Source organism: Acyrthosiphon pisum, chromosome A1 (genome assembly GCF_005508785.2).
Source record: "Acyrthosiphon pisum isolate AL4f chromosome A1, pea_aphid_22Mar2018_4r6ur, whole genome shotgun sequence".
NCBI classification, from domain to species: domain Eukaryota; kingdom Metazoa; phylum Arthropoda; class Insecta; order Hemiptera; family Aphididae; genus Acyrthosiphon; species Acyrthosiphon pisum.
The window spans coordinates 108,401,853-108,422,816 of NC_042494.1; the positions used below are offsets into that span (position 1 = coordinate 108,401,853).

General features: G+C 27.0%; 2 protein-coding genes across 3 annotated transcripts in view; one reads left to right on the top strand and one right to left on the bottom strand.

The window, feature by feature from the left end:
• LOC100166958 (long-chain fatty acid transport protein 4) overlaps window positions 1-13,703 on the bottom strand; it is a 29,392-nt gene extending 15,689 nt beyond the window's left edge. Inside the window, exons 1-3 of the mRNA XM_008188134.3 lie at window positions 13,365-13,703; window positions 3,115-3,268; window positions 962-1,199 (exon numbers count right to left, since the gene is read on the bottom strand). Of these exons, the coding sequence (XP_008186356.1) occupies window positions 962-1,199; window positions 3,115-3,268; window positions 13,365-13,552 (580 nt within the window). The 5' untranslated portion in view covers window positions 13,553-13,703. The remainder of the gene's footprint in view (window positions 1-961; window positions 1,200-3,114; window positions 3,269-13,364) is intronic.
• LOC100572499 lies at window positions 661-20,478 on the top strand. Of its 2 annotated transcripts, none has more exons than XM_016807133.2 (6): window positions 661-782; window positions 17,015-18,597; window positions 18,658-18,797; window positions 18,854-19,044; window positions 19,122-19,394; window positions 20,325-20,478. In XM_016807133.2, exons 2-6 carry the CDS (start codon window positions 17,023-17,025, stop codon window positions 20,390-20,392), a joined length of 2,247 nt encoding a protein of 748 aa, XP_016662622.1. In that variant the 5' UTR covers window positions 661-782; window positions 17,015-17,022; the 3' UTR covers window positions 20,393-20,478. The 2 variants fall into 2 exon arrangements, with proteins under 2 accessions (XP_016662622.1, XP_008186355.1); XM_008188133.3 differs by lacking the exon at window positions 661-782 and adding an exon at window positions 1,079-1,211 and having other exon boundaries at window positions 20,325-20,477.
• Window positions 20,479-20,964: the final 486 nt, after the last annotated feature.

The following is a 20,964-nucleotide window of genomic DNA, read 5'->3' on the forward strand; positions in this document are numbered from 1 at the left end:
ACTAGATACCCGACTCCATAGTCCATATACAACATTATTAAATTATGATGCCCGACGCCATTTGCAACTTTGGCAATGTTTACATTTATTCATATACATTTATACTGATAATACTATTTTTCCCTAGTTGTAAATGGCTGCCAGCGTCATTGATAAGAAGAAGTCGGGTATCCTTAGATCATATACAATGGATGGAGTCATAGCATATTACGCGTATAAAATGAGTTGAAGCCAACATAACTATAGGAACTATAGGACCTGTGACATCTGCGCTTGCGCGATTGTTTATCTTAACTGCGCGTCTGCAGCACTTTGCGCCAAACATTAATGATAAGAGACCAAGCGCATGCGCATATCACTGAGGTCCTACAGTTATGTTGGCTTCATAAATTGTTCGTATGACTCTATCCATTGTATATGATCTAAGCGGGTATCTAAGTCTGGTTGTTTTAAATGTCTATGGGTATTATACATATCTGTGGTTATTACATAGAATACTAGTATTCTACGGTTATTGCTATCTTTTTTTTTATCAAAAATTAAATATAAATGATAAGGAATTGCCGCCATTATTATATTTTGATACGTGTATTCACAAATGAACGTGTGTGGTTTGATAGTAAGTCAGACTGTCAGAGATGTAGTAGCTTACTAGTGAGTACTAATTTGTTGGTGTTAATTTATTCTGTGCTAACTGCCAACTATTATAATATTATTCATTATTAAAGAAATAATAGTATTGGAAATATACATTAAGGATAAAACAAACTATTTAATTACAAGTAAGAAGTTTTATTGTATACCAGATACCTACTTAAACTTAAATGTAATTTATAATATAAATTATTAAATCTCTCGATAAATAGACAGATTAGTCTTAGTGTTTTTGATTTCTTACTCAAGTGTTTTTATTGTTTATCAATATAAAATATAGTAAATTATGAGAATAATATCTACTTACCGTTAATTTGTTCCTTGCCAATTATGACTACTGAACAATTTGATACTTTTATAGAATGTGCCAATGTGTCAGCGCGTAGATTATTATTAATTAAAGCTACTATAACACCAATTTTAGACAAACCAAGCCAAATGCATACATATTCTGGACAACTTTCCATGTACAAAGCAACAATATCACCTCGCTTAAGTCCTTGCTCTTTGAAATAATTGGCAATTTGGTTGCTGAACTCTTCTACCTAAAAACAATTGTAAGTGTCTATACTATAATTAATAATTTTATTATATTTATATTATAGTTCTATTTAGTATCTATATATTTTAATATATTACTATTTTATATTTGTTAATAACCATAAATTATATGAAAAATATTGTATAATATCTTGGCTAAGTTTTCGAAATGGTTATTTTTAATTTAACATAATATCCTCAACAAATAATATTTAACCTAATAAAATAAAAGTATCAAAAATAATATATTGTAAGCAAAATTGACATATTTTTCTAGTTTTAGCAGTTGGCAGAATTTCAGAAATCCTTTATTCTTTTTTGTATTTAAAAAGTTGTATACCAACCACACAATTCATATTAGGCATTTTTTAAATTTATTTATCAACCTATCTAGAATCGATTTAATAACTATTGTTCTACACAGTTGTTATTAGTATTTCAACCTAAAATGTTTCTTTAATAATAAAATAGGTACCAAGTTACATATTATTTAAGTATACATAATCTTAGATTATCAAGAATAATTTTAGTATTTTAAAGAAGTGTTTATCATAATAGTTCACTTATGCAATCTGAAGTATTAAATACAAAAATATCACGGGTTTATTTATCTATTAGGTGGTTGATGGTATAAAAGATAATTTTTGTGAAAAATTTGTCATAAATACAATCAAGTATTATTAAGAAAATCAAATTTTAACTTTTTTTAAATATGACAGTGCATTATATTTAGAGCCAGTTAAGGTTGTTAAAATAATAAAAAAATATATATAAAAATGTATATACATAAGTAGACATGTGCACAGTCATTTATGGCAGGGTAGTCATACATAACACATTAACATACACACATGCATATATATACTCTGTTCCAAAAGAGAACAGTCACTTTTTGCTCATACAATTGACAGCTGCAAAGGCCAAACTTCCCCCCCACCTTCCTAGCCAAAGATCGTCAATGTCTTTGAGAAACGTCTGCTAGCAAGGTGGGGGAAGTTGGCCTTTGAACTGCCGCAGACATCAGTTGTATGCGCCAAAAGTAACCGTTCTCTCTTGGAACAGAGTATATTATACTATCTTAGATTGTGCGCCTAAGTTATAAAAACTAATTTGGATAGGATAACCTCATTTAACTACTTTTACTATGATAAAAAGTATTTTATAAATAAAAATAAAATGATCGACTTTCATAATGTAATTGAATATTGAGAGGGGGAAAATTCACAGAGTAGTCAAGTGCTCACCATGACTACCCCGTGTCCCCGTGTGCACGCTTATGTGTACATAAGTAATATTTCACAATAATTAAAATTAAATAGTATATTAATTATATTTACAGTCAATGCCCGTAAACAAATATTAAAAATGGTATCTTAACAACCTATATTATAATATTCATATTAATGATTTTTTTAATATACTAAGTTTGGTATGTAATTAGTAATTACTTTGAACTAGTCATAATTATATTACTGAACTAATGGAAATATTAAATTTCATAATACAACCAATTAGTTTTATTGTAGGTAGAGTTGTAAATTGCAACAGATTTGATATTTAGATCCATCACATAAGTACTAGTGTACTTAGTATTAAGTACTAAGGGCACCCATTGATGGGGGGGGGGGGCATGTCCCCTAAAAAATAATAAAATGTGCAAATAAAATTATGTATGCTTTGAATTCATATACTTGTTTCATATTTAATACTGTACTTTATACCATATATACTTTTTACTTATCACTTAATCAGTGAACCAATCATTTTATGCTTCTACACAATAATAGGTTTTGGAATCTAGTTTCATTTTGTTACCCTATGGGCGCCCATGGTAAGTACACATATTATGTATTGATAGATGGATATTGTTATTCATTATAATTTATAAACTTCCATTTCTGTATTCATAGTAATATTTACTTCTATATATCTCCATGTAGAACCTTCATGCTTAAATGCTATTTTATTTGGATGTTTTTCAACATTTCTTTTAAAAATTTTAGCATATGTGTCACATCCCAATAAATTCCATATTCTTATTTTGATAAAATATGTTGAATAGTCTTTAATTAATCTGAAAAAATAAAACATAATATTTTTTATACATTATTTCCTTTAAATCTACTATATAAATATATAATACTGTTTCCTAATTCATAATTTATTACCATCTAAAATTGAAAACTTGAGTTATGTCTCATTTACGTTTAGTTCTATCTCGTCATTAAATGAGATGAAAAGACTGAATTAAATTTCTTAGTAAGTAGTAATCTACCTATATACCTATAAACTATTTACAAACTATGGGCACTAATAAATAATAATAACCTCATAATAAGATTGTAGGTATATAACTAATTAAACATTAATTTTCGAGTTCTCTTATGAATTTCGATATTTAACCTTTAAAGTTACCTATTTATTTAAAGTTAAATAATCATATCATTGTAGTCAGTAAAACTATACATTTTTTCTTACTAAACTAAACCGACTGTCAGACACCAACTGCATATTGACTGCATGATCATATTTTTGTATTTTTATGAAAACAATTGTTGAAGTAGAGTGAGTAATATTTTGGTTTTATATTGACATGTTTATATTTATGATTTTTTTTTTTTTTTTTGTATAGTTATTCTGTCTATGTATAATATATACCTCTTATATCTATTGAGTTTGAATTTTATTCAGTTAGTATTTTGGAGAAGTCTCAAGTCACTACCTATTTTTTTCTTATTTGATTCCCATTTCGAAAGCATAAAGAAAAACTAACGTTTAATTACAAAAGTACATTTAAGTATATACCTATGTGTAATATATATCAAACCGAGCTCCGTTTTTTGAATGCGGTGATTGATTATCAAATATTATAATATATCTAATTATTATAATTGATAATCAACATTTAACAAACATTTTACTTCACGACTGACCACCATTCTGCACAGATCTGAAGTTGGCCATACAATCTAAGTGTAGCTAGTAGCTGTACTGTTATTATTTTTTTTAAATACGACAGGAGATTTTAGCTCTAAATTCAAATCTTAATAAGGCATGATATTAGATGTACAGCGTGGTTTTTACTTTGTTAGATGCTTGAGCTTGACTTAGTGATAGATGAGCTAGTTCGACACTAACTCAAGTGACATTATTCTATTGGTTTTGATTTTGGGAATCTATTGATTTAAACATACATACTACATAGCTAGGTTAGAATAGGTACTTAATTTCGGGTAATTTATTTTAAATCGTGTTTTCGTATAGACATGTATTATAGACAAACCCCTTTGTATGCTCGAGAGTTACCAGCTACCCGCTTATCAATTATCACTTCAAATATCAGCTACTGTTACCTACATCGAAATATGGAGAATTAGCAGGCTCAATTACATAATACTTAAAGGAAGTGAGAAAAATATAAATATACTGTGCGGCGATATAATATAGTTCTGACTTCTGAGAACAACCTACCAACCTACCGCCTTCTTCTAGCCTTTCTAGAATACAAGCTTGTGATAACTTGAATACTATGTGCTGTTCAAAATTTAAATATAATATAATATGTATATTGTTATTGTACTTTCGTATAATTCAGTGAAATATTCAGTTTTTTCAACTAGGTATAAGTACACAAATAGTTCCGTTATTGCTGCATTAAAATTACTGCCGTTGGTGGAAACTCTGTGCAAGAATACTATTATAGTGTAAACTAACGGTTCCCAACCTTTTTAATTGTGCGAACCACTAAGCATGTAAAAAAAAATTTGAGGCCCACTCACCTAATATACAGGTATAAAATATAAACACACAAATAAGACGATCGATTGAAGAAATATAGACGTGTATAAAATCATATAAAAATATCAATGTTAATGCCAATTAAAATTTGCTAACAAATGGCTTAGACTCTCCACCAGCGTCCGCGTTCCGCAAATGGCCCATGGGTTGGGAACTTCTGGTGTAAACCGTAATTATGGGAAGCTCAATAATTATGATGAGTGTATATTAATATATTAATATATATATATATACAATAAAACTCAAGCGTTTTCGGCTCCCTTTCAAATATAATGTACATTTTGTTCAAGCAGATTCGCTGCAGAGGTGTCCTAGATAGAAACATTCTATAATCGGGGATTGGGGTGACTTAAAAAATATAAACCTAACTTGGAAGTTATAAAGGCCTTTAAATTGTGTGGACGACGGATGCGTTAAACTACTGCCTTGATCGCTAAATAATATGTTAAGGACCTTTATAACGGACATCTATCCATCATCTTGCCTTAAACAATTATTATTTCTTTCGCAGTATTTCTATTGTAATTGAAACAAAACAATTCTATTGTACGAAATGTATTAAAAGTAATTAATTCTCAAGGTATTAATAATCATTTAAGTTCTCACTATTTTTAGATATCTATAGTAGGAAAAATTACCGTACAACTCAAGTAGTTCATTTTGACAAATTGTATTAATCATTTGCATAAAATTAATAAATTATACAAAATATAAACAGTTAATACATACATTATACATAAACATAATAAATTATAATTTATAATTTATCTTGACGTATTATAGACTAGTGTACACTGTACCAATAAAACCGATTATATTGAATTATAATAAGGCGTTTAATAGTAGTTACCTGTACATATCGTATTAATGTATTATTGATAAACAATCAAATCACTCTGTATAATTCACAGGTCACAACCGTACGAATATCGTCCTTGATTGTTAAATAGACACATCATAACAAAATAAGGTAGCTAGTCTAATAATTGAACGGTCCCTACAACATGGTAGTGGTTTATCATGTTTAATAATATAAGTATAATATTATATAACAGAATCCCAGCTATGGTGTAAAAATATAGTTGTATTATTCTGATATATTTTCTTTTAGGTATCCTAAAAATTGATCAAAAAAATAGCTCTTATGTCTAGGTACATAAGTAGGTACATAGCGTTACAATTATATAATTATTATAGAACACTAAACCAATAGCCATTTTTGGTTATAAAAACAAATTACTTGTACCAGATATATGAATAAACTGTAATGATATAATTATAGAATTTATCAATCGTTCAAATACGTAGACATTTTTGTTCTACAGATTATAGTCAGAAATCAGAATGCTTAGGAATTTATAAATAATTTGATTAATACAATAAAAATAATTTATTAATATATATATATATATCGCCAAGCAATACACATAGTTTAGTCGCCGTATATTTGGCATGAGTCATGACAAACTTAAAATCCCCGAAATATTATTCAAAATCTAAATAAAAATATAAAACATTGAGTACCCCTTCGAAAGGGTAACCAAAAATACAGTTATCGTGTATACTCACAAACTTAATATTGTTATAAATTGATCAATATATCGAAATAGGTGTAAAATCATAGATACAGCCATTGAAGCTTATCATGCGGTCCATAGACATATTAATATGTCTATGATGCGGTCATTCATTAATCATTATTATCAATTTTGAAGTTATATGGGGTAATATAATAAAGTAAAACTAAAAAGTAATGTCATAAACTACTCAAAAGTCACAGGTATATTATGATGTATCTATTATATTTATTATATATAATATACAAATTGGTTTTTCACGCCCTCACTGATTTTTAATTTATTTCTAAATAAACTCGTGTAGGATGCTACCCATGCATTTGTGTCTACGTTTTAGCACACATAGGACATAGCACATTTTCGATCACTAGTTTCAATAGTGTGCTGTTTGTTTTGATATTAGAGATATATAGATAACAGCACACTATTGAAACTAGTGAACGAGAATTTGCTATGTAGTGCGTGTGTAAGACGTAGACAACAAAAGTATGGGTGGCGTCCTCTAAGACTAAAAATCAAAAATCAAAATTAGTCGAATGAATTTAGTTATATGATTGTGGTGACATGGACCACAATTAGTGTGTTATCACTTATCATGTACATTGAGTATAATATAAGCGGTTTATTCATTTAACTCATTATTTCATAAGCTATTAAAGTTTTTAAAATAATTTTTTTACATGATTTTAAGTTGATAGAAACTAAATTATTTAAAAACTTTTGTTAATTCTTTTGATAACTACATAATATTTATAAATATAAATAGAATCTTAAGGTAAAATCTTTAAATAATTTCTTGCTAGTATCTATGCGTAGAGATAGATACCATATAAAATTGTTTGTGCTTATTAAAGAAATGTTTAGTAATATACCTAAATAAACATCGAGTAGTAATAACATCGACACATTATTCATAATCAATATATTTATTTCTGTAAATATACCAATAATATAATAATACAGTAAGATTATAATATTCAGAATTTTAAAAATTATTATAATTAGGTATTTATTTAAGTAGGTACAATGTACATATACAATATTACAATATACTACGCATAGTATTATGTCTATATGATATATTATGTAGATATATCTTAGTGTATGCATAGAAAGAGAGACAGAGAAAGTATAGAGTAAATCTGTATAGTAAATCGCATTTAGAATTTATCTTAATATTCTAATTACTCGTCTCAATTAGATTGTGTTGCTGTGTACTTAAACTATGATAAGGTGATTATTATTTTAAAAAGTATGCTAAGTCATGAACAAAAACGTGCTCAAATTACGAAACATGAATAATTATAGTAATTATATTAAGCTGAGAAGTTGTAAATATTTATTAATTATTAAAGACAATACCTAGTGTTGTCTCTAAAAATAATTATTAGATTTGAGTACCTAGTTCAGTTTTATACTTTACCCAAATTAGTCGCATAATTAATCTTTCTAATTTAGGACTTAAATATTAAGGGTAGGTATAATAATCGTGTTTGTAAATTTGAAATCTGTTTAAATTAAAAGACAATTCAAGTCTTATGTTTTTGTAGACTTCAAACTGTGAGGTAGGTATATCAGCATCTATACACCTACATAATATTATGATCACCGTTAATTGGTTTTATCTAATTTATTATTTTTTTGAAAATATTACAAAACAAATTGCTTTTCTTGTTTTACCTATATCTATTTTTAAAAAAACAATTGATATATTATGTAAGATTTATTTTATATCTCATCTACCTATTCATATTTCTTATCTCTGTTACAAAACCATTTAAAACATTTTTAGTTAACAAAACTTTCTCTTTATGTTCCCACTTAATGATATATATATATATATATGTATATATTATATTATATGTTTACATTAGGCACCTTCTTAATGTAATAAAATATGATAGCTGTATTTTTTATTCTATCTACATTGTCGTATTGTTCTTTGATCATGAATAATTTGAACAAACATTTTTAAGATGAAGATCGTGTTTAGGTAATCAATGTAGTTTAAGTCCAATATAAAGTAATTTAAAAAAAATGGCCACCTGTTCGAAATGTTTTTATAATATGCGTAAATACATACTATATGCATGCAAGCGTTGAGAGTTACTAGAAATAATATCATCTACTATGTAACTACTCATTACTTAGCGATACCAGTGGTTATTTGATTTCTGACACGATTGCATTTCAAGGCCGTTGCCCAACTATAAATTTTGTTTATATAAAATTCAAATAATATTATGTATTTTGATTTCATTGCAATATAAATGTTTTTTTTTATCTTTTAATCCATATCCTTACGGATACATTTTGAAAAATTTTTTATAGAAAATACATTACATTAATTACGAAATCTTTATTTACAAACTACAACAACTAAGGTTTGTTAATTGTAGAAGGTATGTTACGGTAGGAAACGGTACGTGCTGTTCCAACAACTATATATAAAATAATGAATAATGATTTCAAGTGAAAGTGATCAAATGAAGGTAGTAGTTGTGTAGCATAACATTATACCATAACATTCTCACATGCATTTTTCGAGTAAAATGTAACTAGTAGATACATAAGCAGCAGCTTTAAAATATTATATTAATTTTTTTGTTGTTATTTAGATAAAATATAAAACATTGATAGTCATAACGTATAGCTTATAATTAATTGTCATAAAATAGAATAAAAGTTTTTTAATATTTAATTAATATACTATTATTTTATTGTAACCCCTATTATTGAGACTATTGAAGTGCCGCACTGTAGTAATAATAAGATAGGCAGCCTTGACGTTACAACATAGATGGAAATTAGAATATTATGTTATAATTTTAGATTCTGAGCGGAGCAATGAATAAATTGATTTTATAATGATTTGTTTTTTTTATTTGTGTCTGTGATGACCTTTTGGGACAGTAAAAATGCTTAAATTTTCTTCAACAGCATTTTTTCTTGTGAGAAAGTGAATCTTTTTGGTACTGAGGAGGGTCACAAGCAAGAAATTCCGAATAGTTTTCAAAAGCATCAGGAAAAACAAACAAAAAATCAAGGAAAAACTGAGATTCTTAGCAATAACAATTTTTGAAAAAATTGATTTTGTTTTGTGTAACTCTAAAAAAAATAACAAAATATAGATAACATTTTCACTGAATTTTTATATTTGAAATTTCTATGTACCATAATATTTTTAAAATATTTCGACTCTGAGCTATTTATATCATAAGAAAATTTCGAGTTTTATTAGTTTTTTTTAACTATTGTCGATACAAAATTGTTCGTTCGGTAAAATATAAGTTGATGTTAGTGGAAATTAAAAAAAGAGTTCAGTGTAAATCCACAATAATTCTTTATGAGCATCTGTTAGCATTTATTAACATCAAAATGGTAACAAAATACATCAAAATCACAAAAATTCGAAAATTATTTCGAGTTAGAAATCTATAATAATGTTTATATTTATTATCTGAGATTTGAAAATGTAATATAAAATTCCTCTTAAGTTTTCCGATATTCAAAAAACAAAAACATGTTTTTACCGGAAAGTCAATTTAAATTTATACAACTGTTTGAAGCTAGACATTGTATATTCACCCATGAATTAACAAATTCTCATACAACGATTTCCTTATTTTGTCGTTCTTCAAAAACTAATTACCGAAGATACTTGAAATTTTCATCAAATATTAATTATTTTATAAATTTTCTATACATGATAGTACTTTAAAAATATTTTGTTTCGTTTTGAGTTACAGGTTAAAGTTTACAGTTTAAGGTTACAGACAGAGCTCCCCCAAGCGGAGGGGGTGGGGGTCCAATCTAACCTAACCTGAAGTACAGGTGCTCGGTTATTTTAGTTGTCTGTTGAAATTAATTTGTAATTTTTGAAATTTTCAATGGAATACATATTATTAAATATAGATTTATATTATAATATTATATTAAGTAATTTTGTTATTTTGAACTGTGGGTTAAGCTAGTGATTACCTAGAAATCGTGTATTCATGTATGAGACACCCGTATCGCTTGTAATAGTTTGTTTTTTATCGGGAGTTTTGTATAGGGCCAGCAAAAACATTTAGTACAGGGATCCAAAATTTGATGGGGGGGCCTGGTTACAGATATTTAAGTTTTGATTATTATCTAATGAAAGTACTAACTAGATAACGAAACACCAAATTATACAAAACAAACACACCTATTTCGAATTTCGATAATGAATTCAACTAATCATACTTATACACAAAAAAAAAATCATGGGGACTAATAGAGAAAGACTAGATATTAATAGATTTGAGTGATCTATAGTGTTAAAATGGGCATTTTTAAAAATGTGAACGGAAGCAAGTACTGATTGTCTAGAATCTAGAAAATAAGAATTTAATTGTGTTGAGTGTATACTTACGTAGTTACGTATCACGAAAATTCAGTTAATAAATATAGGTTAATTGATTGGAAGGATTGATCCAAATTTAGGCTTGAGGCCAGAGCCGTGCTAAAGGAGTGGCAAATGGGGCAAGTGCCCTAGGGCGATCAAACTTGTAACATTTAAAAGGGCGGAAAATGTTTTGTTTAAATATGTATGTTTATGAAGGGCGACAAATATTATTGCCCTGGGGCACCAATGAGAGTTAGCACGACACTGCTTAAGGCTTTAGAATAATAATGTCTATGAGTACTATAATATAAACTATTCTTAGAAATATACGCCGATCATCTCGTCTTCTTCGAGCAGAATAATGCCTCCTTACTGTAAACAATGATGTATTCCTAAGACCTAAATTCAAACGTAACACATCCATTACAATGACCAACTCAATGACGAGGTACCCACTCGAAACATACTATACAGCAGAAGCGAGCTCCGGGTTTTCTCAATCATTCCTCAAACATATAAAGAAAAGATACTTAGGTACTCCGAAAGATTATTTAAAGTATGGTGTATCTATTCTTTGTTAAATCGTCTTTGGTCAAAATTCAAATACAAGTAGGTACCTCGTAATCCTAGAGATTTAATTTTATATTAAGTATAGAATTTTGAGTGTTTTTGTTTAATTTTTTCGTATGTAATGTTATTCTAATTTTATATACATATAACAAAAACATCTAATTAATTGATTTTAGTTACCTAATATTTTTAATAGTCTTATGTGTTCCGTCGTTCGAGCTCATCACCGCAGAATGGTTTTTCGATAGAAATTAATTTTCAATTGCTTTCAAATGTATAATAAATACATAGCTATCAACTATGCACTGACGAACCTAAATGAATCCAGAGAAATGCCAATTATCCGCTCAAGATCTTGTCCAGTTTTTTTGGTTTTGAACTTTTTTATAGTATAACCGCTGTTATTTTCGTTACTTATGTCTTTTTTTATGCAGATTTTATTTTAAAAATTGTACAGTTTAATTATCACAATATATTAACACCTACTAAGTTAATTTTATTTAACAAAACATACTCGGAACAATTATTGAGGAATACCTACACGGCTATACGGCTATACGAGACTTGAACAAGTAAACAATTTGTATCGACAGTCAAGTGCCCAACAGTGTCCTATCCCTCTGATTTCAGCATTAGTCTAAATTTGTTTATTTATTTCGTAAAAATATTATAAGCAACTTTTACTTTTTTTACCTGTATATTTTTATGACCTTAGAATTGTAGGTCAATATTTACAATTCGTAAAAATTAACCGAAAACGTGTTATGATAATAAATTTAAGAAAGAATCATTATAGAATATGTACCTACCATCATTATATTACAATAACGTAAAAAAAATTGTATATTACAAATATTGTTTGAGTATGCAAACATACATTTTATAATATATTAATTGGTTATAACTTATAATTTATCAACATATTTGATTGTTAACCATATTGATATTGAATACAAATTTTACTTGATGGTTAACACTTAAATAAGTTTTAAAATATTAGATCAATATGATTTATGTTGCATATTTGTTTTATCATTTCTCAAGTTTATTTATTAAATAACAAAATTTAAAGATTGAATAATAATTGAATAATCGTTAAAAAGTTTTTATTAGTTTTAAATATATTAAATTCAATAGCTTCTAATTTTTAACAAATAACTAATACGTTTTCAAGACGTGTTATCTTTTACCATTGATCTTGGTAATATTTTATGTGTCGTTAATATTGACGTAGGTATATAGTTTTTGAAAATATTACACTTGTTTATAAAAATGTATAATATTGTTAGTCATAAACGTTATCTTAAAGAAATTAATAATATTGTATAATATTCATTAAATTATTCCCATGCGCAGTTGGTATTGAAATGTGATAATATATAGTCGAGTCTCGATAATTCGAATCTCGAGGGGAATATATTCGACTTATGGATTTTTTGAGTTATACACTTCAAACCCAACTTAAAAACACGAAATTTCAGTTATCGATACTCGACTGTATTAAAATACTTACTACCTGTTTACGGTATTTCTGTATTATTCAGTATATGTTTAGACATCAAATTGTTTACTTTGTTTTAAAAAAGTTTCTAATTTTATTTTATTATGTTGATGTATATTTTAAGTAGGGTTCCGTTTTTGTTAAATTGTATTTGGCACTTTTGAATGTTTTTTGGTTTTACATCGTATTTACATATCCATGAATTAGAATTCGGTATGTTAAAGTTAAAAACTTATAATTATAATCGTATATTATTTATATAAATGCATGTTAAATGGGCGAATATTTGACATTGCTTGAGTCACATTAACTCTGATGTTTCGTTAATTCTGTATTATTTTTGTTTACTTACATTGCGTCCCTCGGAAGTGTTTGCCATACTCTGACCAAGAAATTCCAGTAATTGATTATTAACCATACTGCACTCAAAATTGTAACTACATAAAGTATACAATATTTGAGCGAGATTAACAAAACGGCTACAGCAGTAACAGCTGTGAACGAAACAAATGACACACTATGTTGATTGTCTTTATTCATGATTAAGGATATAAGTATAACGAAAAGGTAATCAAAAATAATTTTCCCAGCTATTAGATCTACCCTCACACGCACGCCGTGATAACTGTGCAACGACTAACGAGTAACGACAGTTGCCGGTCCCGGTGAGTGGCTGGCCGGCTGACGGATGTGCTTGGTTTACCATAGTCTATACACACTGTGTAGTCATAATATATTGTGTAATATAATCGCAACAGCGACATCTGTTGGCACGCATGCATATCTATTATAAAAAAAAAACTGTTTCAATACTAACCTTTAAAATCGTTTTGAACTAAATCCTAAATACCTATAGGTATTATTTGTTATACATTTATAACATTCTATTTTATGATTAAACCTCTACCCACGATTAACATTTTTTTCCCTAATACATCAATATATTTATTTAATATTAAAAATCATAAATACTTATTTAAAACGTATATTTAACTATTTTGAGTATGTACCAGTCTAATAGGTATGTATAAAGCAGATAATACAATTATTTTTTACCAATTACCATATAGCTGATACATCTAAACGCGCTCTAAACTCTATAGAGTATAGGTCATATAATTTGTTATTGTAAATACGTTAAAACGTATAAAAATATGGTCATGACTCACTTTATATATAATATGTGTGTTATAATTAATATAAATATTACTCATTTCTGAAAATGTAATTTTTGTGCTTCAAAATCATATCAGTTATTTTAAGTGTGTTTGATACTTTGTAACGAAATAATATATTATAGATGGAAAGGTTATAAGATTTCAAATTGTTATTGTTTTTTTTTCCAACGACTACTTATTAGAATGTCAATATATATATATACATTTACATTTTTTTTTAGGTAATTTGATACTATAACTTAATAAGTAAAAAAAATAAATATTTACCTATATAACAATATACATTTTAATTATCTATGATAAAAATGAAATAACCAGATACCAGCTATCGCTATGCATTTTAATTTTTAACAGTTCCTATGTAATATGTATCATAATATTATAAGATTAAAATATATTAATATATTTTAAAATTAAAAAAGAAATACTGGAACTAGAAATTATGAAATCAACAATGGCCTATGGTATCTAAGAATAATGTATATTTTTCAAATCATTTAAACCGATAAATCTCAGTGGAAGTATTAAGTTTGTTAATGTAAAATTTTGTACAGCATTTCTCAGTATTTCACATGAAATCGGGCATTGGCAATGTTTTTGTAACTGTTGAGTTACTTCTTTTATATTATTAAGTTTCGTCAATCTGTTTAAATGTTGTTCAAACATTTTCTTTGTAACATACTTATTGCTTGTGTTCAAATCATAATAACTTTAAAAAATATTGTTTTGTTTGTGGTCTATACGACTATACAGGCTACAGTGATTATAATACTATAATGATTATGTACCACATGACTCATGTTTATACCATTTTTATACGAATCCCTTATAATAATAATAATATACGTAATAAACGATACTATACATCTATATACCAATTACCATTGATTATAAATACTATAATCAATATTATTACCTACACCTTGGCATGTATATTTTAAGTGTAGCTAAATTGTGATACGGTCAAAGTATGCACAAAGTGGTTTTATAATTTTTAACAGAAATATAAAGCCTATACTAGTGTGTCAAATTTAAATTGTAGGTACGTATATTGTCATTTGTAGATGAAATAATAATTCGTCTTTTATGAAAACGAACCAATTATTTAAAATAATTATTCCAATATAATTTGTAAGACATTATTTTTGACGATTATATTTATAAAACAATGCGTTTTTTATACGACTATACATAATATATAGGTACTATACCATTTAATTATTTGCTGTTTTGAATATAAAATACGTTGTAAAAGATGATATTTGATATAACCAAAAAGTTATAGGTATATACATCAATACATCATATTTAGATGATAAATGAAACTTTGCACTTCAGTGGAAACTTAGTATTCTGGCCAAGGTACAATGTGTATTTATTTGTATAGATTATGCGTAACAGTTAATGGTATGCATGTAATATTTATATTCATTGCCACACAAACATAGGTTATAGAAGTTCACGATATGTTACTAATCTACATACAGTTGGTATTTTATTGAATGCAAATAGTGCAGTTCGTAGTTTGGCTATAATATTTGGATAGTAAGAAATAAATGTGCTCTAGTAAATTAACCAAAAGCCAACTAGGTATTGGTACCTATATAAGTATGTTAGTTTTGAAAATAGTATTTTTTTATGGTGGGATTTCCAGTGATCTAAATGATAATGCTTATAGGTATTATATATTATGACATTTTTTTTACGTGTGTTATTAGAATAGAAATATATATTAATATTGTTTGATTTAATCATTATTATATTAATTTATAAATGGGCACGTTTATATTCAAATATAATTTAACTGTCCTATTAAATTAAACAAAATCAGTTTTTGAAGTACCTACCCAAGAAAAGTATTCATGGACCGTTGTTGTAATTTGTACTAACTTTTACGTAGGTACACAACTTTTCTTTTACAAATGCCTATAAACATAAATCATAATGTAATCAATCATGTTAATTTATATACAGTAGACACTGGTTGTAGTGACATACTGGGTTTATGTCCTAAAATTAAGGGTCCCAGAAAAACTCCTCCTTCTAATTTTCATCAGTTATGGTGTTTTGATATTTACCTCACGGATGTAATGACATTTATTTTTTATTAGATTATAACAAATTGTTGTAATGAATAATAAAAATTAATAATATTATGTAATAAACTAGGGGGCTGTAGAATAAAACTAAATTCGAACATCAATGTACAATATAGTTACACGGATAATACCGTATAATTTACTCGTATTAGTCGTATTTCTACATTAAATAAATATTTATTTTATATAAATTAATATTTCATAACTTAAGAGGATGCTACACCCACATGGCCACGCCCACATGTGTTGTCTCCGTCTTACAAAATATTTAAACCATGTAGCAAAATCTGTTTTGCGCGCGCGGGTAAGAACCACTCAGGTCGTAGTCCAAGATAATGAACCAAATTTTTGCACTTTAAAGAGGAGACAATTTGCTGTGCAACTTTGTTTTTATTTTTTCTATATCACAAATACGAAAAAAGTTCTTATTGTTTAAAAATTCAAACTTGAATAACTTTTTTTTTAGTTCAAATATCGAAAAAATAAAAGCAATGTTGCACATTAAATGTTCTCCTCTTTATAGTGTGAATATTTGGTTACCTAACCCATAAAAAATATAATCGTGATCCACAATTTGGGAACCTCTGATATAATAGGTACCCATATACATTTGACATAAAATACCAATATCTATTCTAATATTATGTATAATGTATATTGAAAAATCCCAAAATATTTTGTTTATTTTATTTTAATGTAATATTATAATGTATTCATGTTTATAGGAAAAGAAATGGACAAACTAAAGCATCCATCTTTTAAGCCGTTAGAAGTTATCTGGAATAGAAATACCAGTACTCATAAACCAAAATTATTACCGGAATTAAAAGGAATTAATATAGAAGATAGTGTTGAAAAAGTTAAAAAATCGGCTAAATCTCCTGATGTCAAAACCAATGAAAATAAAATAGAACATATTCACAAACGTGTAAAAAGAAGTTTATTCCAAGAAGACAAAATAGGAAAGGTATACAAACATTCAGACTCAGAAGAACTAAATAAGAAACTTTGTAAAACTTTTGATTATGCAAATTGCCTACGAAAAAGACCCTATAGCATATACAAAACATCTCAATTAAAAAGTCCTACCAAGTCCCACCAAATTGTATCAAACCGAAAAAGTACAATAATAAATCAAGATGCTTCATTGAATAAATCAAAGAAACAGTGTTTATTTCCAACAAAAATTGCCAAAACTGAAATTTCGTCGTCACATACGGTTAATGATTCATCGGTCATCAAACCATCGTGTACTAAAGATCAACTGAATTCTCGCACTAAATTTGTCGGTTGTTCTAAATCTCCCGAGATTATGTCGAATCGAAAACGATACGTTATATCAAACAATTTGGATGAGACTGATGTTTCTAGTTACGAAAGGTTGAACATGAACTATAAGACGTGTATACCAATTGACCAAGTACCAGAAAATATAAATGTAAATACGCAAATAAGTAAAATGGAATCAAAATTAAACTATGTACATTCTGAAGATATTATTGAATCTTCCGAAAAAATTTCCTTGCCCGTTAAGAAAAAAAAAAAAAAAAAAAAAAATCGGATTCTTAACAAAAAAAATAAAATCAAAAACTTTGACAATAGTAAAGTACCAGAATGCAAGACATTTACCAATGGGAAAAATGAAATGAATTTACGAACAAATGAAATTCGGAAAAGTACAGAAATATCAACAACTGTCAAAACTGCATTTTGTGATGAAATTAATTTTGATTCTTTAGATATTATCAATACAGAAAATATTTTGGTGTCTCCTATAACTGAATTAAAAACTGAAAGTTACTGTAGGGAACCTAAAAAATCAATAATACAAGAACATCAAAATCGAGGACTAGCAAGATTGTGTATAATTAATGATGATAATCAAAGATATTCAGACACTTCTTTAACACATTCATCTTTGAACACAAAAGAATTTGTAAAAAATACAGTTAAAGAATATTCAAAAATCATTAAACATCATAAAGAAAAGCTTTTCAATCAGAATGAAGATAATATTATGTCATTTATGCATTCATCCGAAATAAGCGTAATCCCTGCCACTCCTGAACATGAAGCTGTGAATGTGGACAATTCTATAATCCAGTACTCTCCTGAAACCATTTTAAGTCCATACGTTCCATTGATTGAAGTTGACCAATCGCCTAAAACTCCACATGGAAGAAATAGTCAAGTACTCATTCAATCTGTTCAAACTCCACCAAATGTTGATGGGACAACATTACCAGGTTTATTCGAACCTATAGCTTCTCCGACACAGTCCTTTATCAATTATGAACTGCCATTTAAAGTGTGTATTTAAAGTTATTGTATAATATATGAACACATTGCAATTTCTTTTTGTTTGCAGATTGACTCGGTAGAATCACCTAGAGCTATTCATGAAAATAATGATATTATCTTTTCACCCGAAATAAATAGGAAAAAATCAGACACTAGCCCATTATCACCTAATCGTTTCGACTCTGCTAAAAAACGTAAAAAAATGAGGTAAGTTTCATGACTTTTTGAAAAAAAGTTTATCATTATTAAAATATTTTTTACAGTAAGGATGGATTGAGAGGAAAATTTCGAGATCTTATTAACCGTAAAAAATCTGAAGCTCGTATTCGAGAATATGAGAAAAGCTTGTCTAAAAGTTATAAACCAAAACAAGGTGAAACTGCAGTATTAAAGGTCATTGAAGCATGGAAGGAATTTAGAATGATTGTTCTACTTTGTTACTACATGAAATCTGGTAAAGGAGTTAAAATGATTATTGTAATTAAATTAAATAAATGTATATCATTACTATTACAGTATAATATATTACAGATAAAGAAGTTCAAAGAGTGTTAGTAACTCTAGACAATTGTCCTTTAAATGCTGCCAAAAATAGTATAATACGTATATACTCTCCATGGTTGACAATTAAATCTGACATTACTGAAGTATTATTGTTTATTGGAATAATTCACGCTGAAGTAATTGAATTCTCAGAATCCATCACTAGGCCTCTTGACCTTGTAGAAGGAAATACAGATCTCAATGCATTACAGGCAACTGTATTTCAAAATAAAGTTTTATGGAAATGCAATTGTTCTAAAGGTATTATTTTATTATTGAGAACTAATTATCTATACCTAATAAAACTAAAATCTAAAATATTCTAGTCTATGCTTGAATAAAACATATATATTAATTATATAAATCAAATACCTAATCTTAATATTTATATTGATATTCAAATGTATATAGCAGGAGTGGCAAAACTTTTTTTGATTAATATCTTATGATATTAGTAATGTTTCATATTGAATTTAAAATAAATTAATATTATACTGTTGGCATAGAAGTCCGTCGTATGCCATTGCACATTGTTGGCAAGTTCATTATATAATTTGGGAAATAGTTGCTAACTGCTAAATGAAAATGCTGTTCTAAATGATAATCAGAAAGTGAAGCTTGGTATTCAGCTTTTATAACTATTATGTGAGAAAATATAATTTCATAGAAATAGGCTGATCCATAATAATTATGTAACTGTATATGACGTATACTAAATATACAATAAAAATTTCTAAAAATGAGTGATCGACTTTAAAATCATTCAAGATCGTCCATTTGGACGTTAAATTATATGATTGACAAATATATTATAACAGTACTTATACTTTGTAGTGAAGTAGTTTGACTACTTTTGTTCTAAATTTAAAACACCCTGGAAGCAAACTAATGTTCTGACAGTAAAACTTTATAATAATCAATAAACAATAAGTAACTAATAGATACTTAAACATCTTAAGATACCAAACTATACTTATTAATATGCAATTATTATTATAATATAGAAAATAAATCACCATAATTTACCATGCCACAAACATTGTCTTTCAAAATTTAAAAAAAAAATAAATATTTTTATACTTGCTTCTGTCACAATCACAATCACATTCTACATATTTGCTAATTTTATGTAAACATATTAAAGACTTAATGTATATTTTATAGAAAAGTGCTAATAATACATTTTTTTAGATGCTGCCTGTCAATGCTTAGGAGAATTAAGTGTTTACAATTATTTGCAGTACATGATTCCTCATTAAGATGTATTCATATAGGCTAAGGTTGCTAAAACTATTTTTATTTCTCATAGTTAATTTTACAATTTAATAATTACTTATATATATTTTTATAATAATGTTATTTGTATTTAGATTTTAATTTGATTATTATTGTTATATTTATTATATTAATTCAATTATGGAATATTTAATAAGAAACTGTTTGTATTTAGTTTTCTAGATAATTTAATTGTAATTTATATACTCAATTTTTTTAAATTTGTCCTCCAATCTATGTATTTATATTTTATTGTGAAAATAATACATTTTTTTAATAATATTATGTTGTTACAAGGAATTTATAAACGCAACACCATACACACCCTGAGTATATTTTTGTCTATCTATATAGCCGTGTTTATATTTAATCCATTAACTATTAATGGTGTATTTATTTTTTACTTTATTATTGAGAAACATTAGATTTATAATTTATGAACTATTTATAATGCAATTATTATTATTACTTAAGTAAAATCTAATAAAATATACATATTATCTCAGAACAATGTTGTAGGTGTTTGTGTAAGCATAAGGTCAAAATAAATAAATAA

Coding starts and splice junctions, on each gene's coding strand:
- LOC100572499 (XM_016807133.2), top strand. CDS start 17,023: ATGGACAAACTAAAGCATCCATCTTTTAAGCCGTTAGAAGTTATCTGG. Junction 18,598..18,657: donor ATTATGAACTGCCATTTAAA/GTGTGTATTTAA, acceptor TTTTGTTTGCAG/ATTGACTCGGTAGAATCACC. Junction 19,395..20,324: donor GAAATGCAATTGTTCTAAAG/GTATTATTTTAT, acceptor ACATTTTTTTAG/ATGCTGCCTGTCAATGCTTA.